General features: G+C 37.5%; 1 protein-coding gene across 33 annotated transcripts in view; it reads left to right on the forward strand.

Moving 5' to 3' along the window:
- Positions 1-19123, forward strand: part of NRXN1 (neurexin 1) — a 681183-nt gene that overhangs the window by 580820 nt on the left and 81240 nt on the right. For 21 of the 33 annotated variants that reach the window (XM_058019627.1, XM_058019629.1, XM_058019633.1 and 18 more), the window contains 2 exons: positions 2993-3082; positions 4501-4820. In XM_058019627.1, coding sequence (XP_057875610.1) covers positions 2993-3082; positions 4501-4820 — 410 coding nt within the window. The remainder of the gene's footprint in view (positions 1-2992; positions 3083-4500; positions 4821-19123) is intronic. The other 12 variants (XM_058019648.1, XM_058019649.1, XM_058019651.1 and 9 more) reach the window with 1 other exon arrangement.

Consider the following 19123-nt stretch of genomic DNA (forward strand, 5'->3'; position numbering starts at 1 on the left):
TTCCAGGATCACCATAGAGATGTTCTGGAGCAGCTGCAGAGTAGTGAGAGATGACATTGCCTAGGATAAATCCCATGTTAGTCATGGAATTGCAACAAAGAGTTGCAGTTGCACTGAGGATCCCATCTGGGGGCTGCAGGGGCTTCTCTTACAACATGATCCTGATCTGCACCCACTGGGTGAATAATCAACAAAATTTAATGCCTCCCCACTATAGGCAGTTGTGAACACTTAGCCATAATTTCCTTTTGGGAACTAGAGAGAGTTTGTTCATGAAAGGCATCCAGTGAGTAACCGCGCGTGAAGCTGATGAGTGAATGATGATCTCTATCCATGAGACTTATTTCCATTATGTTAATGTATTCCTTATGCCCACAGACCTCTTCTGAACAACTTAGCCTTTCTTATAAATGACACAGAAGAGTTTCACCCACTCCCCCATTTTTTTTTTAAATATAGATAAGCAAAAAAAAAAAAGGGTAGGCAACACTAACTTAAACTCATGATTCATTAACTGTAAGTTAGGGAAACCATTTAGAAATAGGATGTTCTCTCACTTATTCAGTGACTCAAGTGATAAAGCCTCAATAAAAACTGTCAAAATATCTTATTGAAAAAATAAATGTGTTAAAAGTAACTGACTATCTGAAAATATAAATTTTTACCTCACTGGTTTAGGTATACATATATACACACATATTTTGATCGAAGATACAAATCCAGAACAGAAACATGTAAGACCATACATTTTTTTCCTTTTCTTTTCTTTTTTTTTTTTTCCTTGTGTTGGTCACATGACCTTTTTATGGAGTTTTTTTTCTGGTACTTCTCAAATTTCCATTCAGTCACAGGAAGTTTGCTGAAAGAAAAGGAGGCCTGGATGAAGAAAAGCAATTTTAAAGATCAAAACAGGAGAAAAAAATTTAAAACTTTCTGTACTCTCACATCATCAGAGTGGTTGTGTTGTGATGTGTTTAATTCTAACTTTTCACTTTCTTGGAGAAGTACAAAAGGAAAAGTTTCAGTAAAAAGTTGGATGTTTCAGTCCTGTTTTATGGGAAATACATCTAAAAGCTGAGAACATGTCTCCAGAGAGAAATGCACATACAAACATAATGTGTATATTTTATATATATGCATATGTGCCCATGTAGTTTTTAATATGACATGCACTTAGATGTTCACATATTTACTCAGAGAAATTGTGGAACCACCCTCTGTGGTTGTCTCAATATGCCCCATCATTGGAAGGGCTCAAGGTCAGGTCAAATGGGCTTTGAGAAACCTGATCTGGTGAAAAGTGTCTTTACTGATAGCAGAGGGGAGGGAAGAGATGATCTTCAAACATCCCTTGCAATGATGCCAACCATTTTATGATTATATATTGGAAAGGGAAGACACAAGAAAAGGCCATCTCCACAAAAGCAAATAGGTGAGCTTCTGGTATGGTGAATGATGTCCATGCTAAACCAAGTAAGGGATTCATGAAACATGGAAAATAGCAGTTCTCAGCACTGTAGAATAAATATCTGCATAAAACAACCATGGTTTCATTTGCAGTTCTTGGGGGCTATTGTACTGACTCTTCCCTGCAGGCCTGTTATGGCTTGTAATTTTGTGACAAACTGCAACACTGATCTCCTGAATTTGGATAATATTTCTGTTTGACAGTTAGCAGTAGGGTCCTTCTAGCTCAAGAGCATATTTTTCTGAGCACTATGTGTGCTTACATTTCCACTGCAGATACAGGACTTGGTTTCTTAGTTGGTTTGGTGGGTTTTGAAGTACAAGAAAATATGCACATTTGAGCCAGTAAGATTGACTTTGTATTTGGACATGATTTATGAATGACTGCATTTTACCCATCTTGCTCATCTTTCAGATTCTTCACTAATATGAAGCAATAGAATGAAAGAAAAATACATTGTTGGTCTAAACTGCCTCCAAAAGCCTACATATTGAAGGAAATATTTAGGTTTGCCATTCTCCTAAGTAGCTTTCTAAGTGGTATTCTGAGGGATCACAACTATATCACTCAAACACAAAAAACTAAAATTGCAAATAAATATTTAAAGTGTTTCGCTAATTATTCCTCATCTGCTATTTTTCTGACTGCACCAGCCTTATTTTATCTCACTGTTTTAGTGAAAGAAGTCAGAGATCTCTGCACTGACTGAGAATAGATACAGTTGGCAAATATGACAAGTTTGTCCTTTGCATTGCTGGGTTCTGGTTAGTTCTTAACTTACGAAACCCCACCCCAGATGGCCTCTTGCTAAATTTTAAAGCACTTGCACGTTTCAGAACCAGGCTACCTTTCAGCAAGTCACTTTTGTCAAAGCCTTGGTGTTCCTTCAAGACATTGTCAAGAAGTCTTAAGAAAATGTACAAACTGTGAATGCCCTGGTCTGTTCTGTACCATGTATTTGAATCTCTGAATTTTATTTAAATGAATCGAAGAAATGTGTATTTTTTCTGCTTAGGAATAAGTTACAGCAGGACTATTATTAGACAGAAGAAGTAAGTGTGCCTTAGATGGTGATTAAGAGTTGTGTTCTTCTTCTTTAAATGACTAATCTGGAGTGAGAGGTTGGATGTCTTTTGAAAACTTAAACCTGTTTCACCTGAACATGTTTAACTAGTTAATAAGAAACATCAAAAAAGACAAAACCCTGAGGTCAACTCATTTTTTTGTAAAGCCATTCGATGATGTTTAAATTTGTTTTTTGGGTCTGTCTATAACATAAGTTTAATAACCTAGCTCAAATGCAGATTTCTAATTTTCAATTAACATAGGAATAATTTTGTTTGCTAAAATAAAATAAATGAATGAATGAAAAGTCTGAACCATGAAATGTTCTAGGTAGCACTTTTTAAAATTCCAAATTTCAAAAAATCATGTGGCAACTGTATAGCTCAAGCTTTAAGTATTAACTTTTAACCTTTGACCTTACAGATTTTAACCAATGAAATGTCTCTTTAAACTTTAAAGGAAACAATGATAACGAGCGCCTGGCGATTGCTAGACAGCGAATTCCATATCGACTTGGTCGAGTAGTTGATGAATGGCTACTCGACAAAGGTAAAAAACATTGATTAAAACTTCAAATAAAAAAATAATTTGAACATAACCAAGTAGTGCTTCATTGTAACACTAATAAACATAAAAAATAAATTTCAGTAAAACTAAATTAAAACAAATTTTAAAAAGTAAAATATAGAGTAATATTTGCATACCTTGTATAATAATTTCTATACATTTCTAGAAGTACCAGCTGTTTAATAATCTTACCCTGTTAACTTAAGGTTAAAGGGACTGTTAAATATAATCCACTAACTCAATCTATGAAGGTACTCATAGCAAACATTAACCAAAAATTATAAATCATTCATAGATTATATTACATGTTCCAGCATCTAAATTATTAACTAAAAATATCTGTAGTTATGATATCTTCATTATGGTCCTGAAAAAAATTTGTTTAAACTGTAGGTGTCTTAAATAGTGGGCAATATGAATTGCCAATCAAAATGAAGTCCCTTTAACGTTTGCAACCTTCTAAGGGGATTTTGGAACAAACACTAATTAAAACAGATCTTAAAGTTGTGTGCATGCTTTTTGTGAGCAGAAACCAAATAGTCACTAAAGTGACTATTCTATTTACTAAGAGTGGTACTGTTGCTGAGGATTTCTCTGTTTTAATGGAAATGTGCCATGATTTCTCCATCGGTATGTGTATCATTTCTGAAGCCGCTTTTACATCTAAAATATTTTATTTTAATTGATAGCCTTGCTGAAAGCCAATCAGACATCTATTTCTGAATCTGCTTCTGAGATACTTAGTGCAAACCATGTGTTTCTTTTTTCCCAGGGAAATAAAACATTTAACTCCAAAAATGAAATATTTAATTAAAAATGTAAATATTCACTTACATAAAGATGCAAAAAATTACTGCATAAATTCTTTAAAACTCACTTGACCTAGTGACTTGATGGCATATATATAAACTTTGTGTGTATATACATATTTGTATATGTCTATACATACATAAACTCATTTGTACATAAAGCTATAGGCTCTATGTGTGGAAAAAAAAAAAAAAACAAACTTTTAAATGTTGGCAGACTTGAAGAAAACGTTATTTTAAGGAATTAGAGAACCTGGCATTCTTGAGACACACCAAAAGGTTAACACTGCTTTCAGGTAAAAGGGAGAGGAGTATATCTGGTAGTACCAAACACATTTGCAAGTATATTTGATTGGCCTTTTAGCAAAAAACATATAAATCTCAAAACGTCGTAAATTAAGAAAAATGCAAACGCTCTCAAAATTTATGCATTTCATGGACACCTCATTAAAAAGCAATGAATTATGAGTCAAATCCTTTTCTTATAGTTTATTGCTCTCATTTTTCACCCCATGACAATCTGTTATCACTCGTGTAGAGTACAGCGTTCACAGTCAACATTTTTGCATGTATATAATATTATCTTCACAGGGCGTCAGCTCACAATCTTCAATAGCCAAGCAACCATAAAAATTGGAGGCAAGGAACGTGGCCACCCTTTCCAAGGCCAGCTCTCTGGTCTTTACTACAATGGCTTGAAAGTTCTGAATATGGCAGCAGAAAATGATGCCAACATCATGATAGAAGGGAATGTGAGACTTGTTGGTGAAGTGCCTTCCTCTATGACAACCGAGTCCACAGCCACCGCCATGCAGTCGGAGATGTCCACGTCAGTCATGGAAACCACCACCACCTTGGCCACCAGCACCGCCAGAAGAGGAAAGGCTCCGACCAAAGAACCCATTGGTCAGGTTAGTCACCTTCCTCACCTTTGGCAAATGTCTTCCCACCTCTGAGCGTGGCTTCCTTTGTCCCATTCCCTCTGCTGATGAAATTGTTCCCCCTTTAAAGAAATGCATGAGTTCCTGTTGAAAGTTCTGTACCGTACACATCTCACGGATGAGATGCTCACCAGCATTTTGAGGGAAAGTGAGGGCTTTGCTTTTCTTCTAAATTAGGCAAACCTACCAGTTCAGATTGTTCTGGTGCTGAGTTACATTGCTCTGCCATCCATCTTCATAGTGGTGCATATTTTTAAGTACCCTTTCTTCCTTTGATGGCTTACATCGATTACTTTCAGTGTAGGAATGCAAGATGTCTGGAATTAGAGATAATGAAATGAAGTGGTGACTTTATCCATGAGATAGAGAAAAGAGACTCAGTTTTAAGAGAGAACAGGAAGGAGGTGTGAAGACAAAAAGTTGCAAGAGGCTGGAAAAGAGGGAATTAGCACTTTCTCTAGCCCCACGATTGATCATCTTCCCTGGCAGTGTTCCTCACAAGAGGCAATGGCAGCAGGGGGAATTAAGAGCACTCTGCACCATGGGAGATTCAGGCTCCAAGTCATGGGCTGTTGTTTATTGTTTGTTGAGGTTATTTGCATCTCATGAATTTGGTGATATATTAAATAGCTTTCAGGTTTTGTCAGGATCTCTGTATAATATGTGGGGGAATTTACTTATTGGGAAAGGAGGGAAGAAAAGAATGTGAATGAATTAACCTTCATCTTGTGTATTTCCTTGAGTAACAGCAGTCAGGCATTGTACTTTAAAAACCCAAAACTTCTTTAATATTTATTATTTCTTAAAAAAAACCAAAACAAACAAAAAAGAGACAAAATCAAACAAAAAACCCTCAACCGAACCAAGAAAAAAAAAAGTACACTGCTAAAAGCTTTTCTAATGTCCTTTTGGTTCACATGCTTGTGTGCCCACTGTGGCACCAAGCCATGACAGACAGCTGCACTCCTGAGATCCAGAAGTAGGACAAGGAACACAGAAAGCACCATGAGGGAGAGACAGGGTGTGCTGAATTAGGTTCATTTGCTCAAGAATGAAGCACATTCAGGTTAGACAGAGGCTGAGGTCAGGTTGTCTGTTTTCTGTGCAAAACCTCAAGTCACAGAGTGAATTGGGGCATCAAATTTGACACTTCAGCTTTTCTGTCTGTAGTATTTTTGTATGCTTTGTACTATGGATCAAAAACTGTGGCAAAGTAAATGTAAAAATTGTTATTTAGTAAACATGAAGCAGTACATTTAAGTTAAAAATGAGCCTTAAAACAAAAGCATTTTTACTTGCAGGCTGCAGGAGGCTTTAAATAGTTATTGTAGTGAGTTATAGAGTTTTGATAAATAGCAATAGATTTTCTTTGTTCTTAATTCTGTTTTAAATAGTATCTTGCATTCTATTATCCAACTAGTCTGACCTCAGTATTTGCAGCAACACAATCTAAGACTTCACCAAATTTACCAAAGGGAAAATAAGTCTCTAAAATGTAGAACACACACATGGTGTGAAATAATTTGAGGTAAATTAATGTTACTAAATTAAAATTAAACAAAGTTTAGCTGTTCCAGTTCCCAGCATACTGTTGGCCTCTGCCACTCTTTCATGTTACTCCCAGGCACAATTGTGGAGGAAAAATGTCACAGGGGCCATTCTCAGTTGTCACCTTGCATGATCTGTAGGCAGCAGGAATTTACTGGTATAATTGCTGTGCCAGTTGGCCTCAGTTTCTGGGAGTATTCCCCAGTATAATTTACACACTATTTGCATATTTAGCCACTAAGACTTTTATTTTTGAGATTTTCCAGTGGGATATTTTTGGAAGAAAATTTTCTTAAGCTAACAACTGTGGTGGGGTGTAAATTTTTCTGAAGAGGGGAAACAAAACAATTTGGGCAAAATGACTTTCCAAAGCTTTTCTGTTTCTAGGCCTGAAATAAGATACGGCCCTTTTTTACTCTATCAGAACATCTCTTCAGTTTTTTAGAGGAGCTCACTGCCACTGGGGCTGAGTGGCCTCAAGGCATTTGTGCCATTTCCTCATCCCTTTCTGGCTGAAGTGGCTGTGCCAAAATGCCATGAGCTCTTTGATTCCCCACCCCGAGGAGCTTCCAGCAGGCTCCAGGACCTCCCAGAGGTGCAGAGCATGGCTGCAAACCAAGTTTTGTGTGAAAGTTTTTGAATGTGAAAGTTTTGATCAGCCTCTCTCACCTGTTAGCCTGGCTGGGGCAAGGGCTTCATGCATCTGATGGGAAGCTCCTGATTTAGGAGCCTGAAAGCAACATTTATGAGGAAAGAATTCCATGATAATATCACTGCAGCACTTGGGGCATTCTGAGTGTACAAATGAGCCCTTCTTGACTTCATCTATGTCTGAATGTCCTGCCTGGTAGAATCTCTGTGTGTCATTTCATACACTTAATTAGTCAGGGACTGCACTGGAGCACAGTTTGCCATTAGGCCTTGATTTGATTTTGGGAGATTCATAGCATCCTAAAGTCAGAGCTGAAATTTGTCTGCAGGATGCTATACTACTCATGCCACAAAGACCTAGGAAGATACTGAATCACCTTAGGGACATAATCTCTTCATTCTTATTCTACCTGGATATAATAATTTCTGAGCTTGTGACCCATAGGGCTCCCATGGATCTGTCCTGCAGGGTGCTGAGTAATCACTTTCCACCTTAATGTCACTGGACATGAAGGCACTCACCATGTCATGAAAAAAAAAATTCACCTTTGATTTCTTCATTCTCTTTCATTTTTATCCTTTACATATTTTTTTCCTGATTTTTGCTTATATATAACCTCTGCAACGTGTCAACTACACTGACATATGGTAATGCACAAGAAGAAAAGTTACCTCTCCAGCATTAATTAGGTTACTGAGGAAAATATGCAGCTGAACAGCAATTGCTAATGAAAAAAACCTTACATTACTGCAAACCAGTGCATGGCTGAAATAGAATAGAAGCAAATGATCTAATCAGTCAGAGATTGTTTGCTCCATTTGCAGAGGTATTGAATTAAATTAAAGATTGCAATACTTAAAGAAGATCATTTAAATCTCTATTTATAGGAAAGGTTCTTTTAAAAAACCTACAATGTTTAATTGATGGAGTCTCTGCTCCCTCACAGATATTAACAAAAGCAATATATGATGCAAGATCCACATGGGACTTCCAGAAAGTGTGTTGAATACTGTTGTGCATGATTTTAGATGAAGGAGGTCTTAGTGCTTCTGAGAAAGAAATGCTTTTTGCTGAAGACTCTAAAAGAAGGTTTTCCCAGCTTGGAAATATTTTAACAATGGGTGTTTTGGTGATGACAGACATCTTAATTATTGCACTAGGAAATATACATTTTTCTAAGGGGAGAAAGGTACTCAAAGCTTATTGAATGTCAGTAGTAGGTGAATGCCTGATTTTCCTTAGTGCCTTAAATCCTCCCCCCTACTCCCCCTTTGATTGTAATGGCATCCAAGCTGTCAGCCTCCATGCAGGGCACTGGGTAAACACAGAGGAAGTGAGAGTCCCTGCCTCCAGTATCTCATAGAATAAACAAGAGGTATCAGGTAAGGAGGAAGGGAAAAAAGAGGAAATCAGGAGGCAGGAGGAAGAGGGAAATGAAGCAAGCATGGTGTTTCAGTGTTAACAAGTGTGCAGATTCACAGCCATTGTGGGAGGGACATTTTACTGCCCTGTGGTTTTTTTATCCAGGCTTTTCAGACAGCTGCAGGATCACCACAGAGCTGCAGCAGATTCTGCATCTCCTGCCAAGCATTGGCGCAGAATTGGCACCAGCTGGGTGGGCAGTGAGATGTTTCCTGTGCTCCACACTTTGCCATTGGCACCTGGCGGAAGCCCCAGCCATTGGCAGGGGAGCTGAGGATTGATGGAAAGGTCCTTTGCTCCCCCCACACTGCATGGAGGGAGGCTCAACATTTTGCAAACCCTTATGAGCATGGAAAGAAAACCCCCAGCTTAATTTTTGTGAGAACAGGACTTGTGTTACATGAAAATATGTGTTGCTAACTTTTAGGGAACCTTAAGTATGCACTCAGGCTCAGAAATCATTAATTTCTTCTAAGAGTATCACCTTTCAATGAAGTTTTTCAGCAAAATGATACAGTTAAGTTCTTCCTTCTCTTTGCATTTTATTTTTAATACTTTAAAAAAGTCTGATTTGCAAGTTTTTCTTTTCAGTCATGAAGGTGATAAACATCTTTGAAAATAAAGATTCTGGTGTTGCAGAACTCCAGGAGATGAAATGTTGAGCTAAACATTGAGTACTGCAAGGCTTGCAATAAAAATTGCAAGACTTGGCAGAAGCCTGAAAGGCTTCAAAAGGACTTAGAGAATGGGTTTTGCTTGAATTAGGAAAGCCCAATCAGGCCTTTAGTATCTCTTTGGCAAGGCTTTGTGAATCTGTATTAACTGGAAATCATAAATGAAGTGATAGTAAATCAAGAATAATATACTAATTTCTCATTCCTTTCTAAGGATTTGATTATGACAGCCTATCCACAGACCAGCCTCTACTCTCATGCACTGGAAACCATTTCTAAAAATTGTGTGCAAAATAGCTTTTTAAAATTTTCCATAACATATCCTGGCAGTCCTCCTTGTTCTTATCAATAACACTAAGCCACTTAGCCAGCAACTGCTCTATACTGTGAGATGATTACATGTTTGGGAACAATAGGCACTGATTTTTGGTCAGGCAGAACTAAATCAATGAAGTGGAATTTGGTCAGTTGCTTTGGAGGGCATACACCAGGTGAAGGGTAGGTTTCTTTACATATATTGAAGCAGCAGATTTAAATAGCACTCATTGTAGCAGGGACAATGACAGGCTTGGCTCAGGAACTTCACCTGCCAAATAAAAACAAGCACTGCAGAAAACAGGGGGGTTATCCATGGAAAGAGTTCAATTTTAAGAATGGCTGTTGAACACATGACCTCTACACAGGACAGCAAATGTGAGCATGTTTTATGGAGATTCACTGATCATTAAATGAATGAAGATAACATTAATAGGATGAGTTTTTTCCACCCATTTTGGTTTAAAATTATGTGCTGTGAGCTTTGCAAAGTCCTGTTTCTATGCACAAGTTGTGTTCTTTTCATATATCTGCTTCCAGTTCTTTCCCTGGATGGTCACACCAGCTTTCAAGGTTCATCAGCCCCAGCAGGCAAAGCTCTTCCCCAGGGCTCTGATAAATCAGGAGTATTTGATTCAACAGATGCTCACTAGTGCAAAGTGAATCCCACAGCTCCCAGTGTCCCAGTGCTCAGCATCCATACGTGTCCCTTACCTGACAGAGTCTGGGAGATTTGAGTGTTCAGGACAAATCTCATTGGCAGTAGGATCTCTGTGAAAAATGGTAGTTGTGAAGGTATCAATTGCAGGTAGACAGAAATTTAGCTAGGTGCGTGAAACCCTTCCACTTTTCCTTGGGTTTTTTGGTTTTGGGTTTTTTTGTTTGTTTGTTTGGGAGTTTTTGGGTTTTTTTGGGGGGGTTGGTTTCTTTGGTTTTGGGTTTTTTTTTTTTTTTTTGTTCTTTTTTTTTGTTTAAAATTAATTCTTAATCATATTAAGAATTTTAAGATTCTTCTAGTGATTTTTGATAATTTAATTAATTGTTTTAAAACATAATTGTCAAAATCACTGGCACTCAAGATGTCTAATAAATTGAAAAAAGGGCACTGAACGTTAAACTTATCAATCTTTGTTTTAATATTTGCTACCTGATCACATTAGATTTTCCCATTTTAATGCAAAATATTTCCATATTGAATATTGGCTTTTCAGCTGGAGTACTGGAGTTCTGTAAATAGGGTGGCTTTAGAAAATTCAGTACAACTGCCTCTTGAACTGGCTCGTTGTTTCATTGTCTTCAAGTATTACAGAATCTCATGGTTGTCTGTCTGTCCCTCTCAATAAATATTGCATTCATTGACCAATTCAGTCAAATCTGGTTCAGCATAAAGATCTCAAGGATATTAAGCTTCCAGAGAATCTGAATTGTGTGAGTTCTGGCACCCATCCTGGTCTCCTGTTGCATATTGCAGAGCCAGGTGTTCCTCTGCTTTGTGTTTAAAAAGTAAAGATGAAAAAGAACAAAGTGTGTGTGTGTGCTTAGGATGAGTTTCTCAGAAGTTCCTCAGACTCATTAATGTTTCTATATTTTATCAATGTTTTTGAAAATCTTATCATATAGCACTTTAATATATAAATGCTCAAACAGTATCCTTAATTGTACCAAGCTCAGAGGATAAGATTTGCTGTTTGTTGTTGTTGGCATTTGTTGGAAAGAAATAGTTCATAGAGGTTCTTTGGAGCACTAAAGGCAAATCCCAACCAGTTGCATGGAAAACTGCAGGCACAGAAACATCTGAACATGGTCAGCAATGCTATTTCATTCCTACTGCACAATCCAGAAAAGACTTCTGGTTTGTCTTTGGCTCTCTTGTGGATTTCCTTCACGAGGAACCATCCAGGTGAGATGGGTTTCCAGCCCCTCCAAAAGGAACCCAAACCATGGAATTTCTGTGCAGCCAGTGGGATATATCTAAAACCTTGTGCACTGCTTTGAAACTACCCCCTGTGTTGTATACACACAGGGAAAAAAAATCTGCTTGTAAATGAAATTACAGCAGTGTTAATAATCCAAAGAATGGCAAGATGCTTGCCTAAATTGCTGGTTAATTAGTTGCAAAAAAAATTCTTTTTAAGTTCAGTTGGAGAGAAAAGGATCTCAGGCCACTTGCTGCTTTAATTTTGTTGTTCTTTCATGTTTAAATGACCGAGTTAATTTATAACAATTTGCTTTATTATGGTTTTTTTTAACCCAGATTAATCTTATCCAGTCTCAAATTCTGACACATTACCATTTTTAAATAAGGTGAAATTTAGTAGAGCAGTCATCTTGGTACCAATGTTCTTTCATAGTGTGCTGCCTTTCTTTATTCCTAGTAAGTTGCTCATGTCATGTTAGGAGAGTAATATTTCTAAACCATCCCTTTGCATAACATGGGACAGCATCAAACTGTTGCTGAACAAACAACAAATTTAGCAGTGATTTGTTGCTGGTGGAAAATATTTCCCTCGTAGTCACACTCTTTGTGTCAACCTCTTTTCTTAGGAAGGATCCTCACATGAAGAAATGCTTGGATCTCTCTCAAACTCTCCAGTTTGAGAGTTTGAGGAGCAGTGCCTTCCACTGTTCCTTCTCAGTGCCTGCCAGCACACTAAATAAACATTAGGATTACACAGAGATGGGATTGTATAACCCAGGTGGAAAAAAAGGTTGGTGCTGAGCTGGTGACCCTTAACTGCACCATCACATGGCTGTAATGCATTTTTCTGCATTTGGGGTGGCTGAAAAAGGCTGGGTGTGTTACAGTCACTGATTCTCAGAAGCCTTGAAGGATAGAAATCCTGGTATTGTGTCTCAGAGCTTCTGTTCTCCTGTGAAAAGAAAGTAAGAGTCGTTCAGTCCCCTTATCACTTTCTGGAGCCCTGCTAAGCCTGAAGATCTCGTTAACCACTTCCTTTGGTGCATTTTTATGATTGAAGTGCTGTGTGTGTTTTACAAGCTCGGCTCACACAATTTCCTTTCAGAAAGCGTGGAATAATACATTCTGTTTCCTTTGTGTGCGATTCCTGAGAGCTGAGGGAAAGAAAAGCAAATTGAGTCAGGGTGAGACCTTCTTCTCTGAGTGGTGAGAGCCCAGAGCAGGCACCCTGCCACGACAAAGCTTCTTCCAAGTGCTGCCACACTTGCAGCCCCCGCAGCGCACTGCAGCAGGGTCATTCCTGCTGCTGGCAGCCAGCCAGTGGATTCCAAGGGTTTCCACAGCACATGGGAGATGAATTTTCTTTCCATATCTAGTTAATCAGGCTAATTGCTGCAAGTTGCAGCGTGCAACCTGCTTTTATGTGTGGCTGGCAAGGATCTGATTACAAGAGTCTGTTGTGTGATGTGTTGTTGAACATCAAGCATGTATCAGAGCTCTTCAAAATGTAGGTGATACAACCGCATTAAATACTGAAAATTTCTTCTAAACACAAGGGTGACAGCAATGTGAGAAACCTTTCTGCTCATTTACAGTTATTAAGACCAAATCTTCCTTCACAGGCATGCCTGCCTCACAGGCTGCAGATCATTTTCTTTAATCAAACAATTCTTGGGACATTCAGTTAATTTATTATAGAAGGTTTCTTCAAAACTCTATTTTTCCCCATGGGTAGTATCAACATCCTATATCTATCCTGAATAACTCAATAAGTACTTTGTGATTTATTGAGTTATTTAATTTAATCTGTTAGCTAAACTTGTCTTTAAATATTTGTTTTCATTCAGTAATCAACAGTTGATTCAAACAGCTGAAACTTATGTTTTGTTTATATGCTGGCATTACTTCAGAGTTAGATACTTCCTAAGTGTTATGTCTTGATGCTCTTTGCCTAGAACATCTGCAATTCTGTTATGAATAACTTTGCATGCAGTGTTTATCTCTTTGCATAGTTTTCCTTTCACTTAATGAACCTCTGTTGAAATGTCTCTTTTTTGCAGTATGGTTTCGCAAGCACACACATATATTTATACACACCCAGACACACAGATATGCACATTTTTAAAAGCCAGATGAAGCTACTAAATTGGAAATTTTTTACTGAAGGGGAGCAGTAAAGTCTCCAAAGGGACTTAAGGAAGAAAGCTATGAGACCTGCCAGTTTCTCCAAAGAGGGAACATAAATGATGGGCAGGGGCATCTGCATTGAGGGAGAGAAGAATAGAAATTTTTCCTTGGATCCAACTATACCACTCTCTCCTAGAAGTACATAGGAGCATGGGGTGAGAAATAGGAGCCTTTTTCTTAAAGTCCACTCCAGAAGCTCTGATTATATATTTCTCCCCATCAATAAATAACCAAGCACTTCCCAGCTGTGAGATGATGATGGGCTGAGGATCAAATCCATTCTTGTCTTTGATGTGTTCAGATACATCATCACTTCAGGTTGTGTCTGTCTCTGAAAACACGGTGGTGCAAGTACCAGGTTTTGGGAGAACAGGTAGCAGGCAGAAGTAGTTCTGGAAAGGGCAGAAACCATGGGGGAGGAAGCCTGAGTGAAGAGATTGCATGGTGCTGATATTCCCTCACATCCCAGAGGAAAGAGGCTCACAAGGCGAACAAAAGGCTTGAAGGTCCTGTGTTATCTTGTTAGGTCGTTAAATCCAGCCACATATTAAATGTCTGGGGCTTTGTGGGTGGATCCTATGTAAAGGAAAGACTGAAGGGGTTAACAGGGCCTCTGAAATAGTCATCAGCTTGCAGGTTTTTTCCTCAGCTCCAAGCATAATACTATAAATTCAGAGAAGATTCTGACATGAATTAGAAAAAAAAAGGATGAAGTCATAAAAAATGGCCTTAGCCATATCTCACATGACAGTTACATATTATTTTCAGGTTTTTAAAGCAGGACATCATTATCTGTGCTGAGTGATGCTGTGAGGGTGCTGGGAACAGCACGAGTGAGGTTCTGATGTCCATGTAGCTGTAGCTGATTCCACTGACTAATAGATCATTTGCTTTTCTCTTCCTGTCCAGATTCTCTTGTGATTTTCACAAATGTGCCAGTATTAATAAATTCCAAAGAGAAATATTCCCCCTTCTTTATGTCTATTTCAGGTTATATTTTGGAAAAATGAGCGTAGATCCTGTCTCCATGTTTCACGAGGCCACAAATTCTCTAAAATTAAGTGTCTGGGAATTTTACTGAATGTTTTAGGGACATCCATCTAGACTTAATGCCTTCAGAGAAGCTGATAATTCCTTACATTAATACGAAGATTTAGTTGCTTAATTCCAGGCTCCCAGAGTTATTAAACATGACAGTCTGAATGCATTTTCTGTAGGTGTGATGGACTTGGTAATTAACTGATGTAATCCATACCAAAGCATTATCAATACCTTCATATCCCACAGGGTAGGATGGCAGTGGTAGCTAGATATGTGTTGCCTTCTAAAAATTAAGTATTTGCGTACGTATTTGAGTGTATAAACATATTTTTTTTTGTTACATTTTTATGGTGAGGTGATGTCCAATTGTAACTAGGATAGCATGAATGCTTAAAATGTTTCCCTGATAATGATATTAACATTTTTTGTCCCTAGGATGGGTGATGGTTGCTTATGTCACCATACATGGGAATAATCTTAGAAATAATATTTTCTAAAGCGATTAAAATGGCAAAATATTATAGTTAAATGAGGCATAAAGGCAGTTTTGTTATTTTCCTTATGAAATGACAGTCATGGTTAAAAGCACATGCAGGAGAGAAGAGGTCAGGATGTGGTTATTGCCTTCCCCAATGATTGATGGAAGAATCATTTTTGATGACCAAAAATAGTTTTTCAATTTTTACCAGCAGCATACCGAGAATAAAAAAGAAAGACTTCTTTTCAAACCTATTTCTGTGTGATTTTTTAAGATTATTATTCCTCATAGTTAAGTACAGGCAAATTTAAAAAAACAAAAGAGAAAGTTTTAAAATGAAAATCAAAATAAGACCAGTGTTTGAAAATTGTTCTGTGTGTATCATGTTCATCTAATTAGACATAAACCTGTAAATGGCTGAGATCAGCCCAATGTTTTCAGTCAACTGTTTGAAAAGCTTTGCAAATCTGTTGAGGCAGTGCCTCCTCTGCAATCTTAACTGACTTCAATATTCAAAATTTTGCAATAGTTTTTGTAGTGCTGAGTCCACACAGAAATAGAGAACGTTATCTGTGTTTTTAGTGTTATGCAGGTAAGCCTCTAAAGAAAATCCTACAATTAATTTAATCCTATCTTTATTGAATAAATATCTTTATAAATTAATAATAGCTATCAGTTTGCTTAGCCTGTGAATAGACTGAAGTGCTTTTTATTTTTCCATAAGAGGGAGGTAACAGATGTCTGACATGATAATTCCACCATATGGCAATTCCATTTTATTTCTAGTGCAATATTAAAATAATAATGATGAACGCTGAGCAACGTTGTTCATCTTAGTAGGTGGAAGTTTCAGCATTGTTGAAAAAACAACTAGGTTTGATTTTAGCTTAGAGTTGAACATTAGAAGAGGTGTATTCTTGTTTTCCCTCTAGAGTCCTGGGTTGGTAGTAAAATGAGCTGGATAACTCAACAAGAATGGTTTTGTAATACAGTGTGCCTTCTTTTATTTATTTCTTTTTTTATTTCTGCTGTTTTGAATATATAACTGTTCATATTTCAGCTTGTACTCAGGGTTTAAGCACGTTTTCCACAGAATTATTACTTGCAAATTTTGCTCATGCATTTGCTCATCAAATTTTGCTCATTACATTGCAAATTGTTCTCATGTTCAGGTGTCTAACAACCCAAACCAAATGGCAAGTTTACCTTATGTCAAGGCAAGGTCATCAGTAAAAAACTCTACTCACATGACCTAGGCAGATGGAGCCAAAGGGTTTTTCCTCCCTTTGAAGAAAGAAAAATAGATCAATATTACATGAAGTGTATTCAGGTGTTTCACTTAGGGAATGAGGAGAGTCCATATGCCCATGGGAGAAAATAGGAATTCAGAGTAAAACTCCTTGCTGGCATTCCTTGGTCTCAGAGAAGCGAAAAATGCAGTGGCAGAGGTGAAAGTCACAGTGTGAGCACAATTTTATTTAGAAATACTAACAGTAAGATAGAACTGTAATGGTGCATTTCCTGACTATTGGCTGTAATCATGGAAATTGGTTTTTTTTTTTTCAGTAGTGTAAAAGGAAATTTTATAAAATCTATTGTTGATGAGTAAGATACATGAGATTTTTCAGATAATGCTTGTGGGGCTTCAGTATGTAGAGGAATTCCAGTTCAAGATAGTATTTAAATATATGTGTTTTCTTTAAACGTGTTCTTAAGTAAATGCTGGGATTGGAAGGGTTTTAAACATGTTCTTTTCAAGTGTTTTCTTGAATCAAGTCGTTCCTTGAAATTAGAAATAATTATGTCTGTTCTGGTGCCGTCTTAACCTAGGTCTAAGCTAAAGGTAAAATCTCAGTCAGTTCTCATTCATTCCCTACAGAGGAAGTTCTGTTTTCTTTCATCTCTCTAATTAAGATGTGCCATGAGCAGTGATTCTGATATCTCAGCCACTTTTCTGTAACAGTGAAAATTTGAAATGAATGAAATGCTTCATTTCTATCCAAGCAGAGCACCTGTGAATTACATTCTACAAAATCTCACCCACAGGTGATAGGGCATGCAAAGTGTACTCTGATTTGCAGGTTTTAAATGACTCATTAATTATCAATGTCAGCATGATCTTAATTGTGGTTCTTTGTGGCCAGCAGAGCATTTACTGGTGATCTTTAGAAAAGATGGCTCATTACTTTGTCAGCTCTCCTCCTTTTCTTTCCACTTGCTGTACCACACTACTGACAGTTAAAAATAGATGAATAATTGACAGATTGTTTTCCTACATAATCTGCTGACATATTTGCCTCAAGAGCCTGTATTTAACTTCCTGTGGGAGAGGAGTGATCTGTGGAATCTTGAATAGAAGGTATTTAAGGGCTGCAAGGCTTTTCTTTGTAAAGATGAAGTTTGGACAATGAAGACCCTGAGAAGTCAGATAGGAGTAATTAATATTCTTAGAATATCCTGAATATCCTATAGTTATAAGAGTTTTGGTGAAGCTTAAGAAGATTCAGGGTGCTAGCACATAAAACATGAATATACATAACCATAAACAAAAGCAGACCTCAGATATGCCAATATTTTAGCATAATAAAAATTTTGGTATAACTTTCTCCAGTACAAACTTTGATGGCTCTCTCCAAGTTTCCATCCCCGACTTTGACAAAGAACTGGGATAAAGTGGCTGATGCTACTAGTGATGTCAGTCCTTTTCTGCCCAGGCTGGCAGCAAATCTCTCATTTAATGCTGGTTTTCACTTGTGCTCTGGGAACTGGGGTGCAAAGGTCCATTGAAGGCACAGAGGGTTGCAGCAGGTATCACATGGAACAACTTGCAGCCACTCTTGACCAAGAGGAAACTGCAAATAGTGAACTAGAGAGGAAATTCCCTGGGCTGTGCTGACAAGTTTCTTAGTATTGTCATAGCACTTAAATGTTTGTTTCTCTGAGAGGATTTGTTTCTCAAAGGAAAAAATAGCTATTAGTACCATTGAAAGCAGCCAAACAGCTAATTCTTAATTTTGTCTTTTTTTTTTTTTTTCTTTTTTTTTCTTTTTTTTTTTTTTTTTTTTTGCTTACAAGATCCTTGACTCTGGCAAATAAAAAAACCTGTTTGATAACTGTTTCATATACCAAGCCAAATTCTCAGTCACTGTGGTACAACCCCATTGACTTCAGTTAAGGGCATCAGTGTAGCTGAGAGGAGAATGTGAGTTGCAAAATTCTAATTTTCTTGTTGTGAGAAAAAAAAAGGAAAAAGAAAAGAATGCAAGAGTTCTTGGGATGAGAGTTTCAAATGAAAAATAGGCAAAGAGACAGTGACCCACCTGGGTTTGCAGTCCATCCTTAACCACCAGCTAGTCAGGTAGACCCTAATATTGTGTGCTGTGTATGGCATCTGCAAATGAGCAAAGATTTAGGCCCAAAGTCAGTGTTCTTTTACACAGGACAAATTAGGAGCAATAGAATTGTGCTTGGATAAGACTCTCTTTTCCTGAATAATATTTTACCATCTCAGGCAGTGCATTTAATTTGCTGAACAAATGTTCTGATTCAGATATTGCTGGAACTTGAACATTGTTTGAAGTCATGTGGGACGCGACACAGTTGCCTACATAGAGGCCTATAAAGCCAATTTAGCTGCTTTTGTGGCAGGATCTCAAAACTTTTGGAAGACTCTCCCTCCAGATTTTCTGCTCTTTTGCTCAAAAGAGGATGAAACTCCCAACATAATGTCAATAACACTAATATTTAACTTCTAACTAGAGTGTCACTTTGACTTTTGCTAGAGAGAAGGAATTGCTCTGCTTGTTTTGCCCAAGTGACCAGTTCAAATTCAGCAATCAGCAGAAACAGGGCAGGGGAGAGCTTGGATCCCAGTTGAGTTTTACCATATATAAAAAGTCAGCAAATGGTTACAGATTTACAACGCACACAGCCCTGAACTGCATTCATCAGGCTTTTCATTAAAAAAAAAAAAATCATACAGCTGAAGAGAAGAAAGTATTTCAGGTTAAGCTGCAGTCCTAGTTTTTCAAACAAACA

This window comes from Melospiza georgiana, chromosome 3 (assembly GCF_028018845.1).
Source record: "Melospiza georgiana isolate bMelGeo1 chromosome 3, bMelGeo1.pri, whole genome shotgun sequence".
NCBI classification, from domain to species: Eukaryota; Metazoa; Chordata; class Aves; order Passeriformes; family Passerellidae; genus Melospiza; species Melospiza georgiana.